The 20,736-nt window shown below is 36.9% G+C and overlaps 1 protein-coding gene across 1 annotated transcript; it reads left to right on the forward strand.

Annotated features, from left to right (window-relative positions):
- Positions 1-724: 724 nt before the first annotated feature.
- Positions 725-20,677, forward strand: GPAT (glycerol-3-phosphate acyltransferase, chloroplastic; the record flags this gene model as incomplete). The annotated part of the gene is given in 13 exon segments (NM_001303609.1): positions 725-1,291; positions 2,442-2,539; positions 3,014-3,100; positions 3,248-3,345; positions 4,623-4,680; positions 9,249-9,350; positions 9,452-9,513; positions 9,608-9,718; positions 12,006-12,084; positions 15,780-15,899; positions 16,042-16,155; positions 18,456-18,607; positions 20,310-20,677. Coding segments are annotated over 12 exon segments (1,383 nt in total).
- Positions 20,678-20,736: the final 59 nt, after the last annotated feature.

The raw sequence follows: 20,736 nt of genomic DNA on the forward strand, positions 1-20,736 counted from the left end.
AAGAATATTTAATAAGATTTTAATTAAAATGAGAAACTAAGGGTTGAAAGTTTTGATCATTAACTCACTTTACTATAAATATAATCAAAATAAATAAAGAAACTAGCTTTATTATAATGCCTTTTTTTTTTAACAAATCCGCCGTGAAAACGACCAAACATGAATTATGATAACTTGAAGACAAAATATCTTACTAAATGATTAAGATTCCAAAATCTTATCACAAGGCGACGTCAGTCAGACTCTCAGGAAGCGTCGGACCAAACCAAACCAATCACCCGCCTCCCAGTTCAAGCTTATCCGTCCCGTTTCAGTGGCAAGCAGATCGCCACGTGTCCACCACGGGATGGCACATCCAACCTGGTTGATTGCTTGGCAGTTGGCAACCACGGGAACAGCGTTTCGGCTCGCGACTCGTGTCCGCCGAAGTACGCGCGGTCCCGGTGTCACGCCGCGGGCACGTGCATAAAGCTACCGTCCGTAGATCGCATCCTATGCTGCCAACCCCGTCTCGCCATATCGTTACTCGGAGGTCTGAGGCCTGGCAAGAAGACTGGCTGCAACGGCGCAGTGCGCTCGCCAAGGCTGTCGCATCTTCCTGCGCCTCCTTCGGCTCTCTCTCACCCGCCTTCTCCTGTTCCAAAAACTCACTATAAAATATTAGAAAAATAAAAAGACTTGGTTTATAAATTCGTGATATTTGGACTAGCAAACCTTCCGATCGGACCAATGACCGCCGATAAGGAGCCGAGCCTATAAATACTCGCTCCCGTCGTTATTTTAGTGCCTCTCTCCTTTCATTTCGCGACCGTTCTCTGCGACGGAGTTCTCCTGCGGAGATCAGGTTCGAGTTCGAGGGGACGGATCTATCGTTAGGGTTTTGGGGAGCTCCATGACTGTTCTTGTGGTGGGGGCGGATCTTTGGGTCGTTTGACGGGTTCTTGCGTTGGTTTCTCGCCTTCTTGGACGGCGATGCTGGTGCCTTCGGCTCTGCCGCGTGTTTCTAGATCGGTTTCGGCAGCTAGGTTTTCGGTTTCTGGGGTTGGATCATCGCCGGCTTTGAGTTCGCGGTCTTGCACTTCGTTGGATTCTTCGGTTCGGTCGAGCCTTCGCCGTTGTCCGTGTGGGATCTACACGTCGAGGACGAAGGCCGTGGTGGAGGCGGTGGAGAGCAAGGCTTCGGCGAGGGAATGGAGGAGCGCCGTGAAGAGGGCTGTTCTTGCGTCGGATACAGGGGCAGAGGAGGAGGTCGGGCATTCCCGGTCTTTTCTCCGGGCTCGGAGCGAAGAAGGTTGGGCTTTTTCTTGATTTGCTCATTTGCTTCTTTTCATATTTGTGTTGTTATGATTACTTTTGTTCTGGTTCTTGAATGCTTTGGAGGGTTTGGAATGCGTTTTTCTTGTATTATATGCGTTTCTTGATTTCTAGTTATGCGTATAGTTGATGAGTAAAATAATAAATCATCTACATTCAATGGGTGAAGGGCATCCAGTTCGAAATTTAAATAAACTCTCATATCTGACATGAATGAATATTCCAAAGGAACAGCATGACAAATTGATATGTTCTTGGTGAATGCGTAGGTTATTTTCTGTTGCAGTCAACCTTCCTCTGCCACAATCATTCCTCTTCAAAGCATTACATGTAATAAACAATTTAGATAAATGTGGTTTGCCATATCAGTTTAATTTCCTTCCATTCTGCTTTAAAATGATCGCTCCTCAAATTTATCAACAGGTGATGATATTTCAACAGTGCCGCAGGGAAGCCACTATAATTTTCAGATGCTAGAAACACTGAATATTGATTAAGATAATGGACTTAGGACTCATCCTGCTTAAGCCTATGTTACTTGTTTCGAAAAATTTCATTGCATATGCTCTGTTACATATTGACAGGGTCGTTTGGTTCTTGACCTTGTATATTAACTGTTTCTTGCTGATTTGGTTAACAACCTTTTTGTTTTGTTTATTGCTTGTGCCCTGCTCATAGGGTACATTACTTAGGTTGGATTCTTCCAGCCATTTCTTATGCACTGCATGCTAGAATTTTTGGTAGATGCTAGGTAGATGGGTTAGCTAATGCAACTTTTGATAAGTGAGCCTTTTCCAGACCATACTGTTCTGCCTTTTAAGGTTCTTTGGTTTTGATTTGAGCTTACATTTGGTAGTGCTATACACTTGAGAGGTTATGCATCAGATTTCCATGGAGTGTTTGACATTTTTGGCACCATCATACTTTCAAACCTTACATCAATGATGGAACTTCCGAATGGAATGAACTTTAACTGCTCTGCCGCATTATATTGTGTATGCAGTAATGTTGAAACATATAAAGCAAGACTATGCATTCTTTGAGGATTTGTGCCACTTATAAGTTAATTTGGAATCTTTAAAAAATCCACGATCAGCTTTTATTAGTATTATTATTCTTTTCTGCAGAGCTGCTTTCCTATATTAGAAAGGAAGTGGAAACTGGAAGACTTTCTTCAGATATTGCTAATGGGCTGGAGGAACTCTATTATAACTACCGGAATGCGGTAAATACTTTCTTCGGTTGCGGTAAAGTATGAAATTTTATCATGCTCTTATTTCTTGTAGTCTAAATCCTCTTTAAGGGGCATAATTAATATATTGCTTAGAGTAGTTAATCCCTTATGGTACTTTGATTTGATCTGCGTGTTTGGCGATGGTTATGCTAACTTGATGTGTTCTTGGTGCAAGCTATGTGATTTACAGCAGTTTTGTTTATATGTTTCTTATTATGCTTTTCAAACTGACAGTATTGTCTCGTGCACCTCATTGGGTTCTCATAATTCAAGGCCCAAGTTGGACTTTGTTGAAATGTATTAAAGGATTTCTTATATCAATATAACCTTCTTCTAAATTTTTTTAGCTGACTTGAGGAATTTGATTTATGAACGTTCTTGTTTTCTTGTTTGTGGAGCCTGCCTTTCTCTTTATATTGCTAATGGGCTTGAGCTGTCCACTCAATGAGCATTAAAACTTCTCAGGTTTTGCAAAGTGGAGATCCTAGAGCAAACAAGATCATATTATCCAATATGGCTGTTGCATTTGATCGAATTTTGTTGGATGTAGAGGTCTGAGTCATCTGACTGTTCATCTTTGTGATTTTCAAATTGTCCATCTACCTGCGGATGTGTTCATGTGTTTTATCAAACAATTTTCTTCCCAAAGCTACTTTTAAGGTGTTTCTGTGGCATGACAAAGCTATGCATCTCTTGCAGGATCCCTTTACCTTTTCACCTCATCACCAAGCAATTCGAGAACCTTTTGACTACTATATGTTTGGTCAAAATTATATCCGGCCGTTGATAGATTTCAGGTGGTTCATATTTCATGGTGCTTTTTGATTATATCATATAATTTTCATCTTGGGGGTATGGCTTGTTAAAATGCTTCGTTCATTATAAGCATCAGCACAAGTTGGAATACTTGAAATAAACGTGATTGATCATGGTTTAGTATACTAGTTTGTTTGTTCATTTACTTGTGGTTATATAATGCTAACAGATTCTCGTGATAGTGTTATTATGATTATTATGTATGTAAATACTATATGCTTTTCTGTCTGTTTTCCTTTGTGCTAATTTTTCAGTGTCAAGTAGATCATAGCTGTTGTATAATGAATATATTTATCTAAGGATTTGAAAGATATGAAATCTGTATGTTATAGCATATGCTTTATTAAAAACAAATTTTGCATTTTGGTTGGTTTATTTCCTATCTCATGATATTCCATTACAGCAGTTTTCATAAGCAAGGAAATTTGATTTCTTGTGCAGATGGTAAGCGAGATGCAGTTATCGTTTTATCTCTGCCATGAGTGATATCTTAACCTTGATTAGTATGAGATATTATCGTAATTGCCCTAGAAAAAACAGATCCTCTGTTACTATTTGTTTCATCTTATTTTGGTCATCTGGGCTTATGGGCTGGTACAAGTCTAGGTTGCAATCCTTCCTTTAGATCCAGCAATTTTCTTTTTTGTTTCTCTATCCTATTAAACTCTTGCACTATAACCGCTATAATTTTTTCTCTCTCTGATCATGTGAACATTTAACTGGGTGACAAACAATGTGGATTGTGTGATGTGCCAGTTGGTCTTCAACGTCTCGTGTTGAACCCTTCTCATGCTCAGCATTGCACTGGCTAGAAATTTGACACCAGTGTAGATAGTTAATATCAGGATGACAGGCTGTTGTGAAACATTTTCACACTTTAGTGCATCATACTTGTTGGTTGGATTACCAAAATAAAGAGTTTTCTATTTAGATTTTCGTCTCTTCTGGGAATAAAGTTGGAACAATGCTTGGTAATTTTATCATGATGCAGATCTTTAAGGGCATTTCTTTTATTATCCTTTCATTCCCAAAAAAACCTGATGGGGGAATGGTCAATTGACAATCTCGAAATTTTGTATTTTTGGGTTTAACATCAAGCATTTTTTGAAGATAGAGTTGCTTTATATTTGAAATCTTGAAAATTACAAGTCATTATTCTAAACATACAAATCAAGGCTTCATTCGAATGTATTTCCTTTCTAGCTGTGGATGTGGTTTGTCTCCCACAACATTTTAACATTTCTCTTTGTATCCTCAGAAGATCATACATTGGCAACATCTCCATTTTCTCTGACATGGAAGAGAAGCTTCAGCAGGTGCCTAAGTGCCATCCATAATTTATACCCGTATGATCATGTGTTGTTAGTTCATAGTTGAACAATTACTTTCTGATCTGAATTCACATTCACTCTTGTCTAGTAAAACATTAGTGAATGTTTAGATAACAGATAATTTTTATTCCCGTCCATACACAACATTCTTTTTTAAGAGTTTCTATCATTCTCTGCTGTGGAAGGTGAGCCTTGGCGCAATTGTGAGTTACTCCAATATGACCTAGATGTCATGGGTTTGAACATAGAAACAGCCTCTTTGCATGGGGGTCATGGCTGCATAAATTTACCTCATACCCCACAGTGGGAGGAGCCTCATGCACTGGCCCTCATTTATCATTGTCTACTGTTAAAGAGTTTAAGATTATTATCATCTTGAGTGAAATGCATAGAAAGATCCTGCGTGTCTCATAGCATATACCTCTAAATACATTATTAAGATTCTTCTCCTCTCAGGAATTATTTGATTATTTAGTAGTTAGTGTTGAAGATTCCCTGAATTATTCTGCTGTCTCTTCGTCTAAATTATTTTTAATCTAGGAAATGAAATTTGAGGTTGTCTGTTCTCAAGTTTTCAACAAAGAGAGAAAAAGGAATTTCTTGCATTAACAAAACCAGGCATAAGTTTTCTTTAAAAGGAAATAACTGAATCCACAAGTTTATCGCTGTTACCATTTCCTAAACCATAGCCTCATTAAATTGGCCGAGTTCTTGGCATGTCTACATCAGTCAGCAAGTTTTTCATACTAAGGATGACTACTTAAATGCATATAATGATTTTCCTTTAAATCGCTCCATAAATTCAATTGATCCTCCAGAAAATTGTATCTTTGACATATGTCAGTTCTCTCTTTTAGTTTTTTTTCCTGAAAACCTTGTTATCAGTATGTGTCTATTGTACTAGAGAAATGCCATTCTCAGCAAGCAACTAATGTATACAACAAATGCGCCAGCCTACAAGGAATTGCTTGTTTAACAATTAAGAAGTCTGTTTTTCCTAAGATTACATGATGGCAAATTCTCTTTTACGTTCATGCTTACAAGTATAGGAACATGCAATTGTCCTGTACAATTCTCTTTAAGGGTAACAAATCATATTTAGAATATCCTACTTGCTTTCGCTTGTTAGTCCAGCATATCTTTGTTTCTATTAGGACTCCTGTGTGGGCTCTCTCCCTAATTTTTTGTTTATTAAAGGATTTAGTGTTGCTTGTGTAGATAGTGTTCGCCACTTTCTTGTTTTGTTGAACCCTGCCCCCCCCCACAAATTAAAAAAATCTTAAGAAAAATCCTATTTGTTTTTTAATCTCTGACTCCTTAGCCCCGCTGCCCCACATCGTCAGCCGCTGCCGCAAACTAGCAGGATGACCGTCTCTGTCGGATCCTCTCCCTTTCGCATCCCAGCTCTAAAGATCCCCTCCTCATTGTCGGTGCCGCCGCCTCCGGCCTCCGAGTCCGATCATGAATCAAGATACGCCGGCCCCCTCCCTTCTGTCGACGGACGCCCCTCCATCCAACCTCCAGGTAATTTCCCTCCTCCTCCGGACCCCTCCTCCGTTTCGCCGACAAACGCCCCTCCATCCAACCTTCAGACGAACCCCCTCCTTCTCCTCCTCCTCGTCGGCGCCACCATCTCTAAGTCAAATCCGACTGTAGCTCCTCCCTCGGACTCTCTCGGTCTCTCCATTCTCCGAGTTAAATCTGCGCTGCCTCCCCTTGGGCTCTCTCGGTCTCTCTCAACTCTCCAAGCTCGACCACTTGAGGCGTCGCCACCTCCGAGTCAAATCCGGCCGCGGCTCCTCCTCGGCTCTCTGGTTTCTCCACTCTCCGAGTCAAATCCACGCCGCCTCCGACCTCTCCTCAGGCTCTCTCGGACTCTCTCCACTCTCTAGACTCGATTGCTCGAGGCTCTTGCCCTCTAGGGCTCTCTGCCTCTCTTTTTTTCACTCTTCACTCTTCAATCATTTGAGGTTTAAGGCCCATGGGCTGGCCCGACCCAACTCACGACCCTTAAAGGCTGGGCTGGGCCAGCTATATTGTGTCTCATTTTTTGGCTGGGCCTAGCCCAACCCAGCCATCAAATTTTAGGCCCTTGTGGGCCAGCTAGGCCAGCCCATTTTGACAGTACTACTTACATACCTGAAACTGGTTTGGTGTGGTACGTGTTGGCTTCCCTAGAATTGGTCAGCCCTTGTTACCATGATCGATTTGTCAAACAAGCATTCCATCTATTTCAGTGTTCAGGCTCTGCATATGAAAAAAAAAAAAAACTGAAAAAAATTATTGCTAAATTCTGTTGCCTGTGACCTTAAGAAATGTTTTCCTCTTTAGGATGCTGCATTTGCCTTAATTAAAGATGACACTCTATTGCTTCTACACTTATTGCCTCCAGTAATGGCACTAAAATTAGTTATAGTGATTTGTTGCAGAAGTTCTGTAAGGAGATTAGAAAGTCAAATCACTGTATGGTGAGTAAAGAAATTCTCAACCTGAGCTATAGATATGTTTGGCTTGGAAAAAGTAGTTTTAATCTTACCTTTGATTGGCAAGAGGTGTTTCCAGGTGTCAAGCTTTTATCCTTACATTTGATTTGCATCCATGATGTGCTTCCTTGAGTCTGAGATGAATCAATTTTTTTTAATGTAGTGGGACAAAAGTGTGAATGAGGACTCGTGGGAGCTCTACATAAAATAACAACATTTCAGTAGATATAGAAAATTGGAATCAGAATCCTGAAAGCATATCTGTACCAGACTTTGATGCTGAAAAAAGTAAAACTATTAACCTGGTCCATCATCCTGGGTGAAGAGGAAATGGAGAAATTTGTTGCTTGACAAAATCTAAATCAGTAGAAATGTAGCATAAAGCACCATGAGAGGATGTGAAGGAAGAAGAGTTTGGGCTAGTTTTAGTGGGTTTTAATTTCCTAAATTCTTCATTGTAATCCAAGAATTTATAATGCTAACTGGTGGGGTCATGTAATGCTAACACTCCATGGAAAATTCTGCAAGGACATATGGGTACTTTACCCCAGGAGGGTTTTCACATGTGATGGTTTAAAGGAAAAAGACAGGCAAGTGGCAAGCCACTTTTGCTTGCTGTGGAGTTTTTAGCTTATGTTTCATTACATGCCTCTTGTATAGTAGAGCACCTGGTCAAGAGCTGCCTGCACATTTTCTTCCCCCTTGTCTAACTGCTTGTTGAAGACTTCATCATGATAATTGAATGAAAGCTAGAAGTTTTCTCCAATAATATGGAGATTTCACACACGGCATGTGAGTAGTTATCGTTGAAGATTTAATAAAGATGTAATGTTGTATGGCATGTGTGATGTGTGTGGTCCAAAAATCACGGACAGCAGAATGAAGTGGGAAATTTATATCCACATTGGTGAGTTTCAAGGGGAGTTCATAGACAAAAAGGATTCTAGGTGTTTGTATTGAGAAAGTATTCTAGATAAAGAGGCCATATGGTTGGTTGGTAGAGGATTTTAAACATAGAGGTAATATAATTGGGGAAAACTGGGAAACTTCACCTACCTAGGAGACCTGGAGCTGCTGACAAAACAAGCACCTCATGTAACACTAACACTAGATTTCGCATTATATACTAGAATGTGTTCATGTCTGCGTAGGGACATATAGTTATATTATGTTGGTTTGTAGGCCCATTTGAATACTCTTGCAAATATGTTGTTATTCTCATGTCTTCAATCAATTCTTTTTCTCTATTCCATTTACATAACAAAGTTGGGTCCTATACCATTGTCACATTGCCATGTTCTACATCTTTTTGGTGTAATTTTGCTTTATTAAAACCTGATGAACTTTATAGGGGAATATCTTATGATGGGGCATACTTGAGGCAAAAGATCATAAGGATTGCTAAATCAAATTTCTGTGGATCTGTTTTGTGAATTGAAAGTTGAAGACTGAATCTAGCTCTGAAGTTAATTGCAGAATATGTCAAAGTACTTGGGTGATAACATGCCTTTTTCATATAATTTCACATGTTAATATTAGAGTTATTTTGAGCTCCTCCTTGTGAGCTATAGGCCTATTGGGTGGAGAGAGAGAACAATAGAAAGGAAAGTCAAGGTTCTCCGGTATCATCCTATTACAATGTTGGCACATGGTATGGTATGGTAAGGTTTGGCATACCAAGTGTCTATATGGTATGGTACCATATGCTGGTTCGATGCCGGTATGGTATGGTACATCTAGTACACTATGGTACCGATTGGTAGAACAAATCTTGGAAAGTCATATATCTACACTAGGCTGCATTCATGTATTGCACAACGAGGACTTTTTATGGAAGAGCTTAATAAGCTTTATTTTAGCATGTTGCAGATTGGCTCCAAATTTTGTTGCTATATCTATTTTCAGTATAGAAGTCTCGGATATTACCAGCACAAATAAATAGAGTTCAGACATCTGGTCCAGATGACTTGTCTCACATGCTTGAATTATTCGCACATTTCTTTTATTTTTTTGCAATTTTCAATTAGTAGTTCCATATGTCGTCATAAATTTTCCTTGTACTTTGTATAGGGCCATAATATTGTTTTGATGTCCAACCATCAGACAGAAGCAGATCCGGCAATCATTGCGTTATTGCTTGAGAGAACAAATTCACATATTGCTGAGACTATGGTAGGTTAATTTATTATCATCCTTCTGAATCTATTTGTCAACTGCTAATGAAGTATACCATGATAATTTGATATGGATCAAAATCAATTTTTATGCATCAGGTTTTTGTCGCAGGAGATAGAGTTCTTACAGATCCACTTTGCAAGCCCTTCAGCATGGGAAGGTCTTTGTGGTGTCTTGTTAATTTGATAAGCATGAATATATTTTATAATATATTGTTTATTTATTCATCCTGGTATAATGTTGTTTTCTACCAGAAATCTTCTGTGTGTTTATTCAAAAAAGCACATGGATGATGTTCCTGAGCTCATTGAGATGAAAAGAAGAGCAAATACCCGGAGCCTCAAGGAAATGGCTCTGCTTCTAAGGTATCCTGGTGTTGTTCTTTCCTAATTTTACCGAGAGAAATATCTATTGTGCTGTGCTTACAAGTCATATGGGCTGTTGAAAAGCACATCATTCTGTTACATAAGTTGCTCATGTGAATTTTTGCGACAGTTCATTGAAATTTCCATTTCATTACTAAGAAACTCTTAAAACACGTAATTTCACTATAAGAAAAGGAATTAAAAATAATCTCAAATAATAACAGGCTCATAAGCCCCATGAAGTTTGATCATTAGCAGAAAGCAAATTGTTACCTTGATAATAGAATGAAGGTTTCAATTATATTGATACTATTAGAGCAATGTCTACCATGTCTTCTGTTATGTTGGTTGCCTCTGCACTTTATTTTTTTTAACTTGACTCCTTTGAGAAAAAGGGGTTTTATGGTGCTTTTGACAAGACAATAAGAAGATGGAAAGAGCTGCTGTTTGGAGCTTTTTTTTTCTAAACTATGATTGTTCTTAGATATCCGTTGATGACATCTTATGCTTTAAAGAGAAATTAGCAGATATTTGAATATAAATTGTGCTTGTTGCATTGAAATTGATCTTTGAGTTTATCTTACTGTAAGTTGTAGGGAGAACTGCCAGTTCACTAGCTAATGTATTATCTGTCACTAGCTAAAAGTGTACCTTTAGTGAATATGTTTTTTAATTTGTGATATATCCCCTTATACATTTGTGAACATCAATTACTTTAGCTAAGTATCTGCCTTCTGCTTGAGCACTATGCACTCCCCAGGTCACCATCTCATGAAGATGTCTTTTAATTCGAATTAAATCAGCAAGTGAAGTAAATAAGAATCATAAGATCACTGTAGCAATAGCTTGTAAGTGAGTGTGGGAGTGTTACAAAGCTTTTCAAGTGGCACCTAAGGGAAAGCACTGTGCACTCCCCAAGTCATCATGTCATGAAGATGTCTTTTAATTCTAATTAAATCGGTAAGTGAAGTAGATAAGAATCATAAGATCACTGTAGCAACAGCTTGTAAGTGAGTGTGGGAGTGCTACAAAGCTTTTCAAGTGGCACCTAAGGCAAAATATATCATTAAATAAGATTTTCGATCATGCAGGAACATTTCGACTCAATTGCTAGCATTATGCCATGATTATGAGTTTAAATATGTTTTTAGACTTGCATACATCAAACATGTGAGCTTGTTGGTCTCCCCTGGATGTTTCAGATTCCAACTAATATGGTGTACCCTGTGACCGCTTTAGTTTGTCATTATGAGTACTGACATTCACTCTAGAGATACCTGCTCACCTGTATATGGAGTTCTAATTTATGATAGGTAACATAATATTAATTAAAAGAAAAATGGTTAAGGGAATTAATGATACAATATTATGTAGTTATAGCTGTTATAATCCAAAAAATTATTTCTATCATGAGGCGAATTGATGTTTGCTGGTATTTCTTGGATACTCGCATTCCTTTGTGGTTCATAATCACCGAATTAGACTGCCAATTATGAGAGATTTTTTTTCAATTGGAATGGACATGTTGCAAATCTTTTACACAGTTCTTTATTGCACAATGATAGGTCAGAGATATGTGTTGAAGTTTTTTTGTGTTTCCCCATCTATGCTAATACATAATGAGAACTCTCATGAGATGTCTGTCAGACATTCAACGGACCCTTACATGATTAATTGGGTTACTTTTTGAGATATCGGAGTGCATCCTAAAATTTCAGGATTTTTGAAACTCCATAGTCCAAATATCAGCTGACTCTCCTATTTTATTAGTGGAATCACTTTCAAAGAAACTGGACTTATTTATTGTTTCCCAAAAGAACTTGACTCCTCTATAAGTTATGGGAATTTTGAGACAAACAAATCCAACAGATCATAATAACTTGCCTCACATGCATTGCATGTGCTGAATGCTGGTATATAAAATGACCAGTTAAAAAGTTCAGCAATCTTCAGGTTCTATTGTTAGTTGCTTTTCTTCAGATATGGGAGTTACATATATTTCCAGCCATGGAAGCATTTGCTTAGTTCTAGACACTTCATATGTTGTGGTTTGCTTCTCCTTTCCAATACGATTGCCTATATTATTGCTTACATAGTATAGTACTCAAGCATTGCATAACTATAATCACATTTCTTCCTTTCTGAGAATATATGTTTTGCTTGTGATCTTTACTCCTCTAGTTGTTTGATTGCTGATGCTCATTTTGTCAGATTTATGGGTTCCTTTTATTTGTATCGCTTGATTTCTACTTGTGTATATCTTCTGATTCAGATTTACTAAATGTAGGGGTGGATCGCAAATAATATGGATTGCACCAAGTGGTGGCAGGGATCGTCCAGATCCAAGCACCGGGGAGTGGCATCCTGTAAGTTCTCTTGTAGCCAACTTGGCTTTTGCTCTCTAATCTGATCTCTCCATCTCATTCTTTTAATGACTATGTGAGCATTGATTTTTCTTTCTAATCATTATGCTGGATCTGCTATTTTCTGAAGATAGTGACATGGTAGAAACTCTGTAGATCCATCTTTCGCATGTAGCAGAATTTTCTTTAGTTCTTTTCCTCTTTAAACATGATTTTTCTTATTAGCGGCATATATGGGATATTCAAATCCTAATAGAAGTTATTAGTGATACTTCTAGGGTCTAATATTTTATAGTACATTATCGAAGGTTTTAAATCCCGTGAGATGTGATTGTCATGGTTTTTCCATGGAACTGGATGCACCGCCATCCCGTCCTGTTATGATTCTTGGGATAGGAGATGTCCCAAGATATCCTGATCAGGATATTTGGACGATGGTAGAATGGTCCTATCTCGACACATGAGATGGTACCCCTATCTCGGGGTCCCGCTGGCAGGCCGGTCCTGATATTTTTAGACCTGGGGCCAAATAAAAAAAAAATTATTAAAAATTAATATATTTAAATATTAATTATTATTGAAAAATTAATCTACAAACATTTTGTGATACAAAATTTTTATAATTTCTTTGTAATCAATATTTGACAATAATTCTTCTTCAATAGATAGCATAGCTAAACCATTTAATCTTTCTTGTAACATTGTTGATCGTAAATATGATTTTAATAATTTTAATTTTGAAAAACTTCTTTCAGCAGAGGCAACAGTGACAGGTATGGTCAATAATATTCTATATGCAATTAATGTATTTGGATAACAATTCATTTCATTAATATAATTAAGTATATCCATAGCAGTATTGTTTTCTTTTGGCATAATTGCTTTTAGAACTTTTAATTTTGAAAATAAATCAATCCCATCAAGATCATAATGATTACCATTTGTTAAAATATTTTGAAGATTAAGATAATTTTTTCAAACTTTCTTCATCCAATGAAATTAATGTTTTGAAATCAAACAAAAATCCAAAATTATTTTCATATAATTGAAATTGTTCAAACCTATATTTCAATGAAAAGATAGTTTGATCTACTAAATATAAAAAATAATTAACTCTAAATGATTCTTCTGGTGATTGTTCAATATCTATATTAATATTTTCATCAAATTATTTTTTTCTTTTTACTTGACGTTTTATACGAAATATAGGATCAATTCCCATCTCATTTGCAATTTTCTTAGCTAAAGGGGCAGTCTTCAACGACCGGACGACGACAACCACAAGCTCCGATGACCGGCGGCAGCCTAACGGTGCTGGAAAGATAAAAAAAATGAAAAAACAAGGGAACTTGTTGAACTAGGATTTCAAGAATTTTTCTGACAATAAATCGGCAAAAAATCAAGTTTAAAATTCATAGCAGATTGAAAGAGGAGGATTGAAGAGATTTACTTGACTTTTTGACGGATTTTGATCTGATTTTTGATGTCCAAAATAAGGAAGAATCACCGATGGACAGATGAAAAGATCGAAGACGGAGGAGGAGGCGGAGGAGAGGAGCTACAGGTTGTGAGAGGGAGAAGATGTTTGGTTTATCAGAAAAGCCGTTGGGGTGCTGGACGAAGTAAGACAAAAAAAAAAAATAGGCCTCTCGCCGCTTGACCCCCCCGGCAGTGCTCCTGACTCCCTCCGGGACCTGAATCCTTGCTATATCATCCTATACAGATTTTCATTCAAACTAAAAGATCTAAGTATATCATTTTTTAGTGTTGTATCCTGTAACTTTGGATATGAAGGTGCTGTAGTTTAAAGGAACATACATATTGTGTATGTAGATAATGTGTGTGTGTGTGTGCATGCATGCATATGTTATGTATCTTCAGATAATAGAATGAGGTTGGCCTTCACTGCATGGTGTGCTAATAACTTTGTGCATTAGGTCCTGTCATAAATGCTAGTCCACAAAGAGTCAAGTTTTGCTTCTATTACATCCTAGGAACGGATTCCCAATTTCTGCTTGATAATGAACTAAGATAAAACAGCCCAAATGCAAAGAATAGTGGTCAAGTAACTTCACTATTTTTTATATAAAGGAAAAGAAGGTAAAGAAATTGGAGCTAGGATTGCAGTACAGGATGGCAAGGTTAGGGGGAAAAGAACATGAAAGGTAGTGATAGAATAGTTCCCATAAAACTTGAATATATAAGCAAGACAAATCATAACAACTATTTGCAGCTGGCTTTCTGAATCCTCCTTCACCAGGCATTCTGTTTAGGACCATCTCTGTTGTTAAGGTGATGTCCTAAGTCCTAACATTTATGAATATCGAGTTCAGAATTTTGGATTCACTTCATAATTGATCAAGCTTTTGCAACTGGCTGTCAACCTAACTTCTGCACACCATCTTTTTCATCTGGGCTAGGATGTGGCATTAGAAGTGTTAAATAAATGCAAGAATGATTCCGGGCTATGATGCAGCATTGGCAGTGTTAAATAAATGAAAGAATGATATCACTAATAGTTATTGAGATAAGGAAAGTAGACAAAATGTCAGATTCTAAGTAAATGAAATCAAGGGGACTATATAAGAAATAGAAAAGGGCATATAAGTAACATGCATTTTGTTGGAGAAGTTCACTTTCTTAGACTTATAACCTATGCCATCCCGATTTATAAGAAGTAAGGTTATGAATTTAGTTTAAGTGAATCGAATTAGAACCTCCGAATTTCAATCATGCTAACTGTATGTATCTTTATATAAGTCAGCTTTTCTTGGTGTCATGTTGAAGGAAAACATGCTACCCAAGTTTTGGACAATGTGTAGAATGTTCGCAAGAAATTTGATACTTGGATTCAAGACATTGTTGTGGGTACTATGCTAGGTGCTTCTTAATTCTTATGTCATAATTTTAATCCACTGCATGCCCTTCAGAATGCTACCTAATTAAGTTACCTTTCTTGAGTTCACTTGATGTAAGCCATCGAGCTTCATGATATTAATTACTAACTTGAGTAGGTTGAGTTTTCTGGTTCTTTTTTCATGGTGAAGGTCTTTCTAGACTTATGGCTTTGCATTAATCAGTCACAAAAAATGGAGGCAATGGTCATCTGAGCTACACCAGGTTGCTCCAAGCCCTTCAGATGTGACTGGAACATTTCAAGTAGTTTTCCATGCTCTTCATTTAAGCTGCTTTTAGACTCCTTGCACTGTGAAATTTTCACTTGCTTTTTCACTGCTGTGTCATACCGTTACCTCAACGTCCTCATGTTTAATATGCCCATTTTAGGCCCATGTGCTCGCTGTGTTCCATCATTTCTACCCATGCAACATGGTATCATTCCCTCTGCCATGATATATTTCTCTCTCCAACCTTATTAGAAGCTGATCACAAAATCTTAGAACAACTTCTGTCAATCCATAAAATATGAATCCTTGTCATGGTATGATTGTTTTAGAACTAGAATCAACAAGCAATTTTTAAAATTTTGTGAATGGATTTAGTTAAAGTAGAACTGTAGTATGGCTATAACCAGTGTCTCCCTTTGTCGATATTTGATGTTACACATAATGTTCACAACTCCAGAAGCATGCTTCTGCATGCATCAGCATATACTTACGATTTTTCTGTCTTTTTCTTATGCTTGGCTTTTCATTGTGTTATCTGTAATATATTAGCGGCACTGATATTTACGACGTCAGGCACCCTTTGATGTGTCTTCGGTGGACAACATGAGAAGGCTTGTGGAGCATTCTAGTGTTCCAGGGCATATATATCCGCTATCATTGCTATGTTATGAAGTCATGCCTCCACCACAACAGGTATGCTTCACACTCATTTAAGAGTTTGTGAATGTATTATATAACACTCCCTCCCCAACAAACACAAAACAAGCACACAAACTTCAATTGTCCTTTTGTTGGATGGCATCATCTTCTTTTTTTTTTAAAAAAAAATTCTCAGGTAGAGAAGCAAATTGGTGAGCGAAGAACAATTTCCTTCCACGGAGTTGGCTTATCGGTGGCTCCAGAATTGAACTTTAATGAACTTACTGCTGGTTGTGAGACTCCTGAAGAGGTTATTATATGCTATCAATTTAATCTCTTAGCTCTGTATTAATGCTGCATAATATTTTTGTTGGCTTTACATGAATTGTGTGGTCATATGGTTTTGTTGTCTACAATGCAGTGTTGATACATCCAGTGATAAGATTAACTGCATTGTATGTTAATCTGCAATTTTCTTTTTTTTTTTTAAAAAAAAATGTATGCAGACTACATTTCTCTTATGCATGTAGACTTATAATTTTCATTAGCCCAAAAATTCATTTAAAGGATTTTATCAAACAGCTAATGAAAATTGAAGGATAACCATGATTGTTAAATTTGTTTTATTGCTTATTTGACTTGGTTTTTGTTGAGCAACAAGTAAAGTGCTTCAGTTGTAACTTGTCAGGAATTTTAGGAACTTCATTATAGCCTCATCGATCTTCTTGTATTTATGATATTGGAGCATTGGCAATGAGAATGTGTCTTTTCAGAGAGATACTATATGTCTAGGTTTAGGGTAGAGTGTGAATGTCTTCAGTTTGGTCACTAGACAGACATTCTTAATGATGAGGTTTTGATGGAGGCATTTGATTTAGAGCAAGGACTAGTGCTATGGTGGGATTTTGGAGCGACATTTCGTGTGTGGAGACATTTCTTGCACTTCTGTTTCAGTTAATGCATTTAAATTGGACATTGGACATATATATATGAACCAGTTAGTGGATACGGTAAAAGAAACACCTGTCAGGATACCTTCTACTTACTAGTTACTACCTTCAAGTGTTACTATTGGTTACCTGCTTATGATTATGTTTTTCATGTTCAGGTCTCATTCAGGTCCTTTTGCTTGAATCGTGAATTGTTTATTTTTTAGTACGTGTCCACTTATTCAGCCAACCTGAGTCAGGGTTGCATGGATTACTCATTCAGTACGTGAATATCTTCATGAGTCTCCCCATCCTTTTTTCTTTTTTTCCTTCTCTTCTCTCTCTCTCTCTCTCACTCGCTCGCTTGCTTTCTCTCTGTTCTTAACTCATCTTTTAATCGCATTCCTTCTTGGTGACTGCACATGCACTCCTCTTCCATATATGCTGGTATACCTTAAGGAACTGAAGAACAAATTTCAATCTCATTTACCAATAAATATCTAAGATCCAAAAATGTTTCCTTATATCATTTTTTTTAATATTTGATCTTTGTATACTGAGCCAAATAATCTAAATCAGCTATTTTGAATATTGTGGTTCGATCTTTAGATATTCTTCACTTCTCTTGAGCATGACATTTTTTACACATCATTCATAGGTACACATGTAATATGTCCAGCCTTTTGGCCATTATTTGGGTAGTTATGTCTTTTTCAAGTTTCCTTTCCAATTTGCTCTTTATCCTTAATAGCCTTTTTGATGTTGACATTTTAACACCATTTTTCTTTCCTCATACTAATGTCTTAGACTCTCTAGAAACTTCCCTGACTATGTTTTCCATCCACACTCACATTGCATTTGGTCCAATTTTGAAGTAGTAATTGTCTTTGATATATATATATATTGATGAAGGATGCTAAATTTCCCTTATTATTTCGCTGTCTTGTTCTTGGTCATTGCATCCTCATAGTTTTTTTTTTTGAAATTTCTGATTGCTCATCTTTAGTAATACAGAAAATTGCTATGATCAGATCATTAGTCCATTAGTATCAAATTTCCTAGCACGTTTATTATTAAAACTGTCTTTAATCTACTTTCTTGCCTTTGTTTATTAATTTATAAACCATTCACTGTAAGATTTGCCGTTTCGGTATTGGATCCTATACTGGTGCCACTCTGTTACTGTGTCAGTATGAGGCCGGTTCAGCATACCAAATATCGGTATACCCCCATATCATATTTTGGTACCGAATCGATACAGTACGATATATCTTGTACCTTTCGATTTGGTCCGATATGGCAAACCTTGATTCACTATCTTCATTTTTTTCTTCCTAAAGATCTGTTAATTTCTTTCCACATTCTTTCCCTAATTCTCTTCCTCCAAACCTACTTGTGCATGGTTGCTAATGAAATACCATTTTTATACTAAGTAGCTTCATGCATATGTTATATATATTGCTATTTTCCCCAGGTAAATACCTAGCCTAACAATTTTGCTTTGTTCTACTGTGTCCTTCATGTTGCTCTTTAGAGATATCCCTAGTCCATTCTTCTTTCTATTTATACATAAAGTAGCTATAGTCATTCATATATGCGTTGTCTCATACTTAAAAGACTTGCAGTATATCGATTTTCATTTGTCATGTCAGATCTTAAGTGATGTACTTGGTTTCTGCAGGCTAAAGAGGCTTTTTCACAGGCTCTCTATAATTCAGTGGGTGAGCAATACAATGTGCTTAAGTCTGCTATATATGAACATCGAGGACTAAATGCATCAAACTCCATCATCTCACTTTCTCAACCATGGCAATAATCTTCTATTTCGTAGAGGTTGGTCCCTCATGATTTGAGTCCTGTTTCCCTTAATTGCTTCTATCTTTCGTGCCTGTTCTATGATATTAGAATTATTAATATGTGAACTGGATTTGTTTTGGTCTCCTTCTTTTATAAATTTGCTCGCATCCTTGATTAGCTGCTATTTCATAATATATATTCTTTTCCAAGGTTACTGAATTCATAAGCATTTTGTAAGATTTAGCATGTTCACTTTTTTTGTTTTGCTAAAAAGGAGGGAAAATATTGTTCTATCTTTTATGTTTGCAGAAGCAATTACATGTTTAAATGTGTTCATGGAAGGTTGATATCTATATGGTTATACATATATACAAAAAAATGAATATCTATAATGTTTTCTGGTGGCCTTTTCTTTATGAATGCCACATTAATGCTACAGATGGACTGCTGTGCACTGAATTGGACTGTAAAGAAATCTTTATGCTATGTGTAGGGTAGGAAGTCGATATTTTATAAAAGAAGTTTCTGCAAAATGTTTCATTCAAAAACTTAAATCTGAGATCCAACCCTCAAACAATCCAGACAATCAAGTAAGCAACAAAGTTTCTAATGTTTGAGCTAGACAGTAGTGATATGTGTTGTTAGTTCTATTTTGTTTCCTATACAAATATTGATCTTAGAATTACCATAGAACTCAAATTTGTCTTCAATTATTAATAAGTGCTTAAAATACATTCATTATAGATGCTATGAGGCATATCAAGGTGTAAGTTTTACTTGAAACAATATAAAATCTAAAATCAGAAATATAGCAGCTAAATTCAAGACTTTGTGCAAAGTCAGTTGCACGAGTAATTGCCTAGGTGCTAGGGCTGGGCAATTGCTTGCGCATAGTTTGTCTTCTCCTTCCATTGCCTGGGATATCTGGCAATTGTTTACATCATATCCCATGGAGGCTTCACATATAAATATGTTTCAGATTGCATGATATAACTATCTATCCACTGGGGGTGTGCTGGTGAAAGTAGTCCTTTTATTGAAAAAAATTGTCTTTAATATGTGTAACAGTTGCTTGGCCGTGCAGCATTGATAAGTTCCTATCTGTTCTAGACATCTTATTCCATCCCTCCATGAAATATGTTTGATGTTAAAATAATTGCTAATAGCGAATTTTTCTGCATGTTAAAATGTTATTAGTTTCCACACTGGCTTGAAATTGATAGTTAAGGGTGCATGTTTGATTGACAGATGCATCTGCCCACTGTATGCTATCTGATTGAATGCCTGCACAGATTTCTGCTGGTGGTGAAGTTCTGTATACTAATTAAGCCATGGATGGTAGTCCTTCTTTACCGTTTACTGTTGCATTCTTTCTGCAATTGAGCAGATCCCTGGGCATGTGCAGCATAAAATTTTCCCATTTCATTTAAAAGGTACAGGAATTATAAATATCAGATCACCTTACAATTAAATTACTTTCACATTCTGATACAACCAAAGCAACCTGCTTTTAGATAGCAAGAAATAGCAAGACATCAAGGATGAAGATTAAAATTGAGGGTAAGAAGGATAATGCTTACACTGGAACTCATCTCTACTGATCTTATTCTCTCATTAATCCCATCATTCAGTATTGTTTCAAGGAACCGTTGAACCCAGTCTATTATTTTAAATTAGATGTGGATAAGGGGAAGCAAATATCTTGTGAGAGCAATAAGTGCCCGATCCTTGGTTGCAGGATGTAATGGTATTTTGCAATCTGAGTATTCCAGCAAGACATCAGTACTGTTGCACCAGCTGGTGAAAAGGTCATGTGAGATTCTATGCGATGCATGATGGGCCAACCTCTTGATGTTTTGCTGTAATTGGCTCCTTTCATGGCAAGTAGCTCTCATGCACTGTTACTGTATTTACATTTTTTTTTTAAGGGCATACTGGAGATGGAATATGCCTTGAATCTCAAATTCTGATGCTCTGTATCAAAAATAGACAAGTCATGTTCTTCATTTACAAATTTATTTTTCTAATGTCAATTATCCACTATGTGCACATCATTTATTTTTCTAATATCATATACACTTTGTGTATATGATATTCTCTCCGTAATGCTTCCGATCGTTTTTGTTTTTTGGGTGAAGTTTTTTATATAAACATGGATATTTTAT

This window comes from Elaeis guineensis, chromosome 4 (genome assembly GCF_000442705.2).
Source record: "Elaeis guineensis isolate ETL-2024a chromosome 4, EG11, whole genome shotgun sequence".
Taxonomy (NCBI): Eukaryota; Viridiplantae; Streptophyta; class Magnoliopsida; order Arecales; family Arecaceae; genus Elaeis; species Elaeis guineensis.